The sequence below is a fragment of the Lucilia cuprina genome, chromosome 2, assembly GCF_022045245.1.
Source record: "Lucilia cuprina isolate Lc7/37 chromosome 2, ASM2204524v1, whole genome shotgun sequence".
In the NCBI taxonomy this organism is placed as follows: domain Eukaryota; kingdom Metazoa; phylum Arthropoda; class Insecta; order Diptera; family Calliphoridae; genus Lucilia; species Lucilia cuprina.
In genome coordinates this window covers 39,021,441-39,033,953 of record NC_060950.1, presented here as the reverse complement: position 1 = coordinate 39,033,953, position 12,513 = coordinate 39,021,441, and the positions used below count along the sequence as shown (strand labels likewise).

At 29.6% G+C, this 12,513-nt stretch overlaps 1 protein-coding gene across 1 annotated transcript in view; it reads left to right on the top strand.

The window, feature by feature from the left end:
* Positions 1–12,513, top strand: part of LOC111681426 (gamma-tubulin complex component 4 homolog) — a 60,832-nt gene that overhangs the window by 47,234 nt on the left and 1,085 nt on the right. Inside the window, exons 7-10 of the mRNA XM_046946497.1 lie at positions 4,510–4,636; positions 6,478–6,844; positions 10,859–10,974; positions 11,041–11,210. Coding sequence (XP_046802453.1) covers positions 4,510–4,636; positions 6,478–6,844; positions 10,859–10,974; positions 11,041–11,210 — 780 coding nt within the window. The remainder of the gene's footprint in view (positions 1–4,509; positions 4,637–6,477; positions 6,845–10,858; positions 10,975–11,040; positions 11,211–12,513) is intronic.

The following is a 12,513-nucleotide window of genomic DNA, read 5'->3' as shown; positions in this document are numbered from 1 at the left end:
GGCGAATTTTCACATACTTATTTGTACTTTTTACAAAAACTACTGCAAATAAACTGATGAGTTTTCGCAGAGATATAACTCTTATCGCCAGGATCAACATTGTTAAAAATTAGAATTATTGGTTCACAATTTCATATACCTCCCATACAAATGTACGTATTCCCGTAAAATGTGTTTGCTTTTACTAACTTCCGTTAGAACGTCGAAATCTTCCCAAAGTTTTACAAGTTTTATGTCAATAGAAATCATGCCAAGGAAGAAATTTTTTCATCGGTCTATATTTGGTCATAACTCCCATACAAGGTCCCCTGCCGAATATCACTTAAACGCCGATAACTTAATATTGTGACAAAATTTGCAACAAATATTACCTTTGTATACAGAAATGTGACCGTAAATTTTTTTCTAATCGATCCACAATTGGTCATAGCTCCAATACAAGGTCACCTCCCGAAAATCACTTAAAAGACCATAACTTATTACTAAATTAAGGTATCCATATGGGTAGAAGTATTGCCCATATGCACAGAAATATTACTGTGAAAGATTTCTTTCGATCGGTCCATAATTAGTCATAGCTCACGTACAAGGTCCCCACCCGAAAACCACTTAAACGCACATAACTCATTACTAAGTTAAGACATTGCGACAAAATTTGAAACTAAGGAGTGAGATCGAAAAATTCTTAACGCACGTTTTTCATTACATTTTTCAACCAAAGTATTATTTGATTTTTTTTTTGATCAAGTTACCTTTGAAAAACATGTCAGTTATTATGTGTAATGTCAATTTTATTAATTTTTTTGTAAATCTGATTAAAATGAGTGATCAGAAAAAAGTGCGTACTGAAATTATTAAATATTTTCAACTAAACCCAACTTGGTCTTACAAAAAGTTGGCCAAGCATACAAAGGTCTGCCGTCAAACTGTTTCCAATGTTATTAAACAGTACCGGGAGAACTTGTCAGTTGATAGAAAACCTGGTTCAGGTAGAAGGAATGGTCCACATGATGTTTCTAAAGCCAAAAAATAGAACGCATTTTCAAAAGAGCTCCCAACACATCCAGTAGGAAAGCAGCTCGGTTAGCTCAGTGCTCGGACTATTTGGTACGAAAAGTTAAAGCTAATGCAGGTTTAAAAACATACAAGGCTCAAAAAGTTCCTGACAGGAACGGTGCTAAAAAATTTAGAGGCCAAAAACAGAGCACGGAAATTGAAGTCAAGTTTTATAAAAAAATATTCTTGCTGCATAATGGATGACGAAACGTATGTTCTGACAGATTTTTCGCAACTTCCAGGTCAAAAGTTTTATGTTGCTGATGCTCGAGGGAATGTTGAAGAAAAGTTTAGGACCCAAAAGCAGACAAAATTTCCCCTTAAAGTTCTTGGTATGGCAAGCAATATGCAGTTGCGGCAAAAGAAGCCAATCATTTGTTACAACGGGCTCTATAAATACCGAAATTTACATCAAGGAATGTTTACAAAAAAGGCTGCTTCCATTCATAAGACTTCATAATGTGTCCACTTATTTTTGGCCTGACTTGGCATCCTGTCACTATGGTAAACAAGCCCTTGAGTGGTACAAGAACAATAATGTGGTATTTGTACCAAGAGAGGCAAATCCTCCAAACTGCCCGGAGCTAAGGCCAGTGGAGAGATATTGGGCTCTTGTTAAAAGAGAATTGAAGAGTACAAAAAAGGTGTCCAAAAGTGTGGTAGATTTTAAACGGAGATGGACTACATGTTCGAGCAAAGTGACAGAAAGCACTATAAAAACGTTAATGGAAGGGTTTCCGAAAAGGGTTCAAAATTTCATCACTAGTGATTAAAACTATAAAAATATTTTTTTGTTGTAAATTGCAATAATAATTTGAATCAAATAAAAAAAAAATAAAGCTGTAAGTTTAGTGGTTTCTTTTTTATAAACATATATGTATGTTAAGAATTTTTCGATCTCACTCCTTAATAGTACCTCTAGATAATTGTGACCGTATTTTTTTTCCTAATCGGTCTTCAATCAGTCATAGCTCCCATACAAGGTCATCTCCCGAAAATCACTTAAACGCCTATAACTCATTACTAAATTAAGATATCCATATAAAATTTGGTACAATATTGCTCACATATACAAAAATACTGCATTGAAATTTTTTTCGGGTTGGTCCATAATTTTTCATATCTCCCATACAAGGTCACCTCCCGAAAATCACTTAAACGTCCATAACTCATTACTAAATTAAAAATTTGGTACAAGTATTGCCCATATGCACAGAAATACTATTGTGAAATTTCGGTCCATAATTTTTCCCAAAAATCACTTAAGGGCGCATAACTCATTACTAAATTAAGATAACCACACATTTAGCACAAATATTGCTCTTATATACATAAATTACAATATCAAATTGTTTTACAATCGGTCCATATTTGGTCATAACTCTCATACTAGGTCCGCTCTCAAAAATCACTTAAATACTCAATATTCATTACCAAATAATGATATAGATACAGAATTTTGAAATTTTGTCTTTATATACATAATTGGTCATAGCTCCCATACAAGTTCCCTTTACCAAAAACCTCTTAAACGCACATTACCAAATAAAGCTATTGATACAAAATTTGGCACATATATTAGTTTTGTATACAAAAGTTATATTTCAAGATTATTTCACGATCAGTTCATAACATGAGTGCGGTCGGTCCCATACAAATTACGATAAAGATACAAAATTTGACTGAAATATAGCTTTTATGTGCAGAAATTTAGCTTAAAGAATTGTTTATTTAACTAGTTTGATTTAACTAGTTGCATTATCAATTGGTGTAGAACAAAATTATATATATAAATTTTGAAAATCGTTAAATCTTTCATACACATGCATACATTCAACTTATTAAATATCGCTAAAGCATATCCTATGGCGCTATGAAAATATAAAAGGAAATGGCGTTTGTAATGTTCAAGAACTCTTGGAATTTTAGCAAATTTAACCTTTTTAGGGGTTTTCTACTTAAGACATAAAAAATCTTATTTCTTTAAATATTTGACCAATTAAACAAGTATTAATATAGAAGTAGCTGGTGGAGGGTACATAAGATTCGGCGCAGCCGAATATAGCACTCTAACTTGTAATTACTATGTTTGTTTATAAGGAATTTTCAGCAAAATCGTTTAAAATAATATAGTTTAAGACAAACATAAAAAATCACACGTTGATTAAATTTTGTAATTACATAAGTATATGTTACTAGCTATACCCAGCGTGCTTTGATATCCTAAATACAGGATTTTAATGTAAACTATGAAAATTGTGAATAATATTGTATTGTATTTAATTCGTATGGGAGATGCCAATCCCGCCATTGAAAGTCCGCCCATTTTCCTCCAAATGTTCACATAAATGTCAAAGTTCTTCATGTAATATTTGAAGAATCTAGTTCTATTAGATTCCCAGATAGGTAGTCCGCCAATTTATTACACAAAATTTTTACATGAAAGTTCTTCGTCGAATTTGAAGATTTTAACTAATAGTTTCCAAGATATACGCATATAATTAAAGTGGGAAACGGCAAGCCCTCCGCTGCTAGTCCGCCCAATTTGTGTGCTCAATAATCATATTGACACTTAGTGCATCCGACAAAATTTGAGGACTCTATTATATTTTCTCAAATATTCTGATTTAATACTTTCTAAAAGTGGAAGTTGCCACGCCCACTATAAACATTCCGTCCAACATGTCCGTATATTATATATACATATATACATATATACATACATACATACATACATACATACATACATACATACATACATACATACATACATACATACATACATACATACATACCATACATGGGAATTTTTTATTAGCATTAAAATTTCATTACCATTAAAAGAAATAATGCTAATGAAAAAAAAATGAAAAAAAAAGATTTTAACTAATAGTTTCCAAGATATACGCATATAATTAAAGTGGGAAGCGGCAAGCCCTCCGCTGCTAGTCCGCCCAATTTGTGTGCTCAATAATCATATTGACACTTAGTGCATCCGACAAAATTTGAGGACTCTATTATATTTTCTCAAATATTCTGATTTAATACTTTCTAAAAGTGGAAGTTGCCACGCCCACCATAAACATTCCGTCCAACATGTCCGTATATTATATATACATATATACATACATACATACATACATACATACATACATACATACCATACATGGGAATTTTTTATTAGCATTAAAATTTCATTACCATTAAAAGAAATAATGCTAATGAAAAAAATTTAAATACCATTTAATGAAAATTATTTTTTTTTTTTTCATTTCATTATAACTTTTATGATAATGGTAATGAATTTGTCCCATGTATGATACATACAAACATATAAACAAAGTTTCAGTTACGTATTACGTTATTTACGTATATTTTTGTGTATTTGTTAAACGTGAAAATATAAATAAACATTTCCTTATTAATTAATATCTACATTTTCTTTATTTTCAGACTAATTAAAGATTTTTATTTGCTTGGTCGTGGAGAACTGTTTTTAGAGTTCATTCGCCAAACTTATGTAATAAATAAAGATGCTGACAATGAAAATAAACTTCGCGATTTTGTCAAAGCTTTTGAGGTCAGACACAAAATAAATTAGAACTAGTTTTTGGGTCTTTTAATATTAGATAGATTGAAAAAACACCAAAAAAAAAATTTTATAACCTGTGTTTAATAAATAATTAGGTTATAAACTTCTAAAAGAATTTTTTATTCATTTTGAAGCGTTTGTGTCTAATGTATTAATAATTTTCAAATAACATAAACTAAAGCAACCGGCGACTGACTTTAAGGTATAAAATAGGATATACATATATTTTTTTTAATTTACACATAAATTACCAAAAATTTAATTTTAATTCAAAGCATATAAAAATTATTAGTTTGTCAATTACACCATATAACAATTAAAAAATGAATAAAGTACGTAAAAAACTAAAAAATATACAGATTAAAATTAAGTTTCCAGTTTTTACATACAGATTCGGGTTTCCTTTTAAATAGACTTTTAAGCTTCTAAGTTTATGTAAAAATAAATATTGAACATATTTGACTTCAATATAGATATCAAATATGTAAATGATTAGAATCACAGAACACTAAGAAGTGAAACTCTGTCAAAAAGTACCTAAGTCTACTGTCAGTCGGTTAAATGTCAAAAAATAAAAAATAATTTTTTCGTTTTTAAAAAATTAAATCTTTTCGGGCTATTAAAAATATATTTAAAGTGTGCAAAAAAATAATAAAATATATCGTTAAGTGATAAAAAAAGTGTATTGAAGTTTGGAGAGAGTAAGATTCTTACATATGTGTTGGAGTTTCAAAGAACTCATCTGTGAGAAGAGCGTAACGTTATTGTTGTAAAAAACAACAGCGTTTCACTTCTTAATGTTCAGTGGATACAATCTTAGCAATATAATTAAATTTTTTTATTAAAATGAAATGTGGTACAAAACAACTACTACACTTGGTAACATTTTACTAACACTTATGACAAACAATAACACAACACTACAATACGAATTATGTATTAAACAAACAAGTATACAATACCGACATCATTTCATTATAAGCCCAAAAACTAGATATATTACCATTAGACCGACCCACTCTGCATGGAAAGTACAATCGTGGCTTTGTTACCCCTCTCAAAATTTTCGTTTCTTTGTTTTATGATAACTACCAATATAGTTTAATTCTAGCGATTGCTGTTCGTACAAAAATATTTTTAAATATATATTATTTAAATGTTATTAGTTTTTTTTAATTAGGAAATAGTGCTAGATTTTTTGAAAAAAAATGCTAGAAGGTGCTAAAAATAAAGAAAAAATGTTACACAAAAGTGATAAGAAAATATACTTTTTTCACATATTATGGGACGATTTTAATACAAAATTTAATTTTATATACAGAAAGTACGAAAACCTTTCGTAATATTTTTTTCTTAAATTTTAGCGAAATTAAACAATGATATTAATTATATTATGCTTAAATAAAACTACAACATTTTTATAAAATTTAAGAAAAAGTATAACATTATTCAAGAAGTATTTTCATATAAAAATTGAAAATTCGCGTGGAGAATAATTATGAACTAAAATTAGTTTGAATAAATTAATATTTCGTAAATTTTACCATATTTATTCAAAATTAACTTTTTTCAATTTATGTAAATTAATTTTTTCAAGAATATTTTGCATTATTTTAAAATCTTTCGTACAATTTCGTATATATTACGAAAGAATTTCATGGTGCGAAACAACGAACGATTCGTACAATCTGACATAGCAGCGAATATTTTGAGAAGGACAACGCAAGCACATTTTTTGTGAATCGGTCTAATATACATAAATACACAAATTGAATAAAATGACACCTTCATTAACAGGTTTTTTATATAAATAAATTTTTTAATTGTAGTCGGCAGCACATGGAGTTGGTGTATCTGAAGATTTGGAACAATTTTCCCTCTGTATACCAAAACCTCCGTTTGATACGGAGGAGCCACTCGAGTTTGGCTATCTGCAATTAGTGCAATTGCAATACAAAATAAATTGGCCTTTACATTTACTTTTCTCGCCTAAGGTATTGGAACGCTACAATATACTTTTTCGATTTCTGCTTCTAATAAAGAAAATGCAATACCAATTGCACATGCTGTGGTGCCAACAAACAAGGGAGACTAAACTAAATAAGAATCAAAATATTAAAATAATGCATTTACGCAATGAGTTAATGTTTTTTGTCGATAACTTGCAGTATTACATACAAGTCGATGTACTTGAAAGTGAGTATACAAAATATTTATGTATGTAAGTAAGTAAGTAAGGGATAACATAAATTTAATTATTTTATATATAAAAATCTTTAAATCATAATGTTTGTAAAGAAAATTTTTTAATTGGAGAGACAGGAGATGTATTTAAATTTAATTGAAATGAGAATGTTCATATATACATCAAATCCAAAAAAAATCTAGGCCTCAATTAATTATAATTTGTAAATAAAAACTTTCGGAATTTCATAATGTTTGAAACTTTTTAACTAAATACTTCCTCAATAAAAATAAATATGTTAGTTAGTTAGTTTGAAATGAGAATGTTCATATATACATCAAATCCGAAGAAATACACCTAGACATCTATCGGGTCTGTTGTGCACTCCTTAACCAGTGCCAACGGTTATCTTTTTGCCATTCCAAAAAGATAGAAAAACTCAGAATTTGTTGAAAAAGTTTTGAGTTATTAAAATTTTTCTCGCGAATTGTGTGATTTTGAAAACACATAAAAGTAAAATACAAGAAATTTTTTTTAGTTTTGAAAATTTTTCAAAAAATATATTATATGTTTATCTTTATAAGATTCATAAATATGCTAGTACGATTTTTTGTTTAAATTGGTTAACGTTTACTCGGTTTAGTCTGTGGTCAAAAAGGACCATTATTTTAACAGCATTTTCAAACAAATTTTGTTAAATGGATTTTTAAAAATTAAAGTTTTCTATACTGAATATCATAAAGGATATATATTAGAATGAAACACAGAAATCTATTAATCAAACTTCTTCAAAAATTAACCCCCTGTCGTACTTGGGGCCTTTCAAGATCGATTTTTTTAAACACTAAAAAACACTTTAATAATAAATTTTGTAAAATTAATTTTCTTAAAGAATTATGGATATATATCCAGTATTTTATTTATCGGATTATTTGAATGTATTACAAATAACTTCTAAGAAGTTGAATCAATATCCATCAACAAATTAACAACGTCATGCTCTTATTTCTTCAAGAACTAAAATATTCAAAATTTTGATTTTGACCCCGGAGTTAAGAGGGCTAATGATTTTTAATTTAGAAAATTTGATTTGCAATAATATAATTTTTACTTAATTATTGGCAAAAATTGCCTTTTATCCGTTTTTCGCAGGTACGGTAAAACTATGAGAGCTACAGTATTGTTCGAAACCTAAGCAACTTTTTTGGCATTGTATACAAAGTGCTATATTTTCTATTTTAATTGATTTATTCAAAATTATATAATTGATAATAATAACATTATGTGTCTACATTATAATAACAACAACAAAAGTTTAATTCGATTTCGCTGTGAGTTACAAGAAAATAATAACTGAATTAACTCCATAAAAAGCTGTTCGAAACTTAAGCAACTTTTTGATGTTCTTATGAGAATCGTTGGTCCTTTTGTGTTCCAAACACCTTTATGGAATGGACTATTTACTAGTGTAGTTCGTAATTACTCCCAAGCGGATTTTAAACCATTCGCAAGCTGCAATGTTTCCTAAAACTGCGAGTTTCGACCCAGCGTTTCAGAATGCCGAACAGCATCTCTAAGGGACTTGAGTCGGGAGATTTTGATGGACAATTAAATAATTTGGGTCGCATTACTCGATGACTACTCTTAGATCAACTTTTCCAAAGGTTTTGGCTCATTATCACACTGAAAATCGCAATAAAGTAAGTTGCTCTGTTCGTTGTTCTCAATCATATAATTCATTTTGTTGGCGAAAAACGTCCCAAGAAGAAAAACAATCCAACTCTGTTTGTGTTTCAAGATCAGGACTAACCCTTCTCTTCAAAAATCATGGCCACACCCTTAAAGTTTTGCTTTCCATTCATTATTGGGCCTTCACTAAAAGGATATGTTATAATATTTCCTTCAGCCTTTGAGCCTCACATACTTTGCTGTATTTAAGAAGGAAAATGTGGACCCGTTTATAAATAAAACTGTTTTTTATTAGTCTTGCGTAATCTTCTTCAATATTCTACCCAAAATTGCACAGAATTTGTAAAAAAATCGAATTTATTTAAGTAAACTCTGTGCCATGTCACTGCGGGATTCATATGCGGTTACATGATCGTACATTAAAGGCTTAAAAAACATGGAGGTCAAACAATTAAGGTTGTGGGCAAGATTTTTGGTGAGTAGAGAAAGTCCTGATGTTGAAATGCAAATAAAATTGGATTGTTTTACTTTCTGGGACATTTTTGGCCAACAAAATGAACCATAGGATTAAGTACATTGAACAGAACAACTTACCTTATTGCGATTTTCAGCATGATAATGAACCAAAACCTTTGGCAAAGTTGATCTAAGATTAGTTATCGAGTAATGGGACCCAAATTATTTGATTGTCCATCAAAATCTCCCGACTCAAGTCCCTTAGAGATGCTGTTCGGCATTCTGAAGCGCTGGGTCTAAACTCGAAGTTTAAGAAAACATTGCAGCTTTCGAATGGCTTAAAATCGGCTTGGGATTAATTACGAACTACACAAGTAACTAATCTATTCCATAAAGGTGTTTGGAACTCAAAAGGACCAAAGATTTTCATAAGAAGAACAAAAAGTTGCTTAAGTTTCGAACAGCTATTTATGGAGTTAATTCAGTTGTTATTTTCGTGTAACTCACAGCGAAATGAAATTAAACTTTTGTTGTTGTTAGTATAATGTAGATACATAATGTTATTATTATCAATTATATAATTTTGAATAAATCAATTTTTTCGTGTAACTCACAGCGAAATGAAATTAAACTTTTGTTGTTGTTAGTATAATGTAGATACATAATGTTATTATTATCAATTATATAATTTTGAATAAATCAATTAAAATTGAAATTATAGCACTTTGTATACAATGCCAAAAAAAGTTGCTTAGGTTTCGAACAATACTGTATATATACTTTATATGCAGTATAGAAAACTTTAATTTTTTAAAATTCATTAAACATTCTTTTTTAAAGTTTGAAAATGGAGTTTTGGAGATGCTGTTAAAATAATGTTTTTTTTTTTTTTTTTTTTTTTTTGGCCACAGACTAAACCGAGTAAGCGTTATCTAATTTGAAGAAGCACATTTATGAATCTTATAAAGATAAACATTATCTGTTTTTGTAATTTTTTTAAAACTACATAAAATTTTCTTATATTTACTTTTACGATTTAGCTATTTTATAGTGCAATGATTAATACTTAAAGCGTTATTTTGTAAAAAAAACTCCAAAAAGTGCAATTTTCTCACATATAAACGCAACTTTGATCACAACTTGTTTATGTTATAGTAATCCGGTATATGATGGAATTCCAGCGATTTGAAAAGGCGTGATAAATTTCGATCTAGGAATGGTGTAATATTTTCTCGCAAAATACTACATATACAACAAATTACTTTCCTTTTAAGATAATCAATTTAAAAAATAATAAATCAATTAAAAAATAAGAAAATCGCTTTTGTCGATTTATCACAATTTGAGGAGATTTCTCGTCTAGCTCTCATCGGGGACATGACAAATAAATCGTTCTGATTCAAAAAAATTTTTTTAATTTCTTTGCTTCACCAATAAAATTTAATTTTTTAGGTAAGAACCGTATGCGATATATTCTGGAAAAATATTTTAGTTTCAATTTAAAAAAAATGTACATATATGTATGTACAACACTGACATAATCCAAATTTTTGGTTTTTTGAATAGAGACACGTAAATTGACACGGTTATTAGACTCTTTGTGCCAACATTGTAAGATCCCACAACCACGTAGATAGCTTTAATTTCATGTTTCCTGAATATGTAAAGATAAATAAAAACTACATTTCAACTTAGAAACATATTGATTCCTACTATCTTAATCTGTTCTAATTTTTCAAATCCCTTGTTGTTTAAAAGGTCATTAGCCGTCTAAACATTTTTAGGACTATGCCGGTCTTGTAGTAAATGACATGTGTATTTATGTGTGTACATATATTTATTTATGTATATTTATAATTTAACGTCTTATTAATTTCTAGGTCAATTTAGTATTTTATTGAATACAATACTAAACAAGGCAGATTTCGAGCAAATTCAAAGATCTCATAGCATATTTCAAGCTAATATACTATCATTGTGCTTCCTTTTAACTGATGTAAGTTTTGATATACTATTCACACTAGATTGAGATCTTAAAGATAATTGTTTTTATTTATTTTAGGAGGATGCTTTGAAAGTAAGCATGTTACAGACATCATCGCTTCATTCAAATAATCCAGTTTATTTAATTATCAACGAAATTTTTCATATATGCGAAGATTTCTGTACTCTCGTTGAGTCTCCCAAATCAGATGAAATGTTAAATGCTAAAATAGACCAACTCGATGAACGGTAAGTTAATTTGTTAAGTATGTATATTATAATTAAAAATCGCTTAAGGCTGATTTCTTACTACTCAATTTAATGTGGATTAACTCGAAACAAATTTAAGAAGATTTCAACCGATGATTGTGTTTTTCAGTAACAGATTTAAGAGCAGCTAATAACTTTTGTTAATATTACCAACTTTTCAGTCAAAAACATTTACAGCTTTTGTAAAATAAGGCCGATCATTAGGTGAACGTTCAGCGATTAACTTAAAATTAATTCCCGAAAGCTATTTTGAATGCACAGTTAGTTAGAATAGACTCCTTTTTCAGCTATAGAGTCACTAATGCTGAGGGAGGACACATTGTCCACCGCCTGGGAATATTATATTCCCCTCGAACCAAAAACTGGAAAAACAAACATTTAAAATTAAAGATTAAAGTTACGGTGCAGGGCCTAAACAAGCCAGTACCGGCGGCAAGTGTTGATCTACTCGCGAGCCACGTGTCGTCATCCTGCAATCGAGAGCAAAATACTACTACGGTGGTGGTTACCTTGACCTCCGTGGCGGACAATGCGTCAAGTGTACAGCATGCCATTGGAAAAAAAGATTTCATCACAACTAGTAACCCGAAGCACAGTGGTATAGGAAAAAAAGAGGGAAATAATTCGGTAACTTCTAAACGGTTAATCCGTTTTAATGAAATTTGGTATGCACAAAAAGGAGGTGTTGTCGAGTTTAGGTTTTGAATTTGGACCTTGTAGGCCAAACAGGGGTCCGGCGGGGGGTCCTCAAATTAGGACACCTCGGCTATGTTAAACACACATTTTGTTATTTGTTCTATTTTGCACTTCAATATAGTTATTGGTGGCACTTTAACTTGAACAGCTGTTTCGATAGCAACTTATCATCATCGTCTCTTGTTTGAAGTGGAGTATAATAATTTGTATTATCAGTTCTCTGAGAACTGTTATTATTTTTCCTTTTACTCATGTTTTGCCTTTGAGAGGCAACAACATCTTCTACACGCTTGCGTTTAATTTTTTACATTTTTTTCAATAGAATTTTGTATATGTTGGTATATTTTTGCAAGAGTTTTTTGTTGTTAAACACAGAATGGAATAACCGTAATTTAATAAAAAGGTTTAAAGAACTTTTTGTTGTAAAGTAAAAAGTAAATTATTTTCAGTGTATGAAATATTAAACTTCTTCTGTAAACCGAATCCAAGACAATTTCTCGTTTAGAAACGAATTCTCATAATTATTCTCGTTTTAAAACCGAGAACACACATACGAAAGTAAATCGAATTTAATTTTCTTCTAATA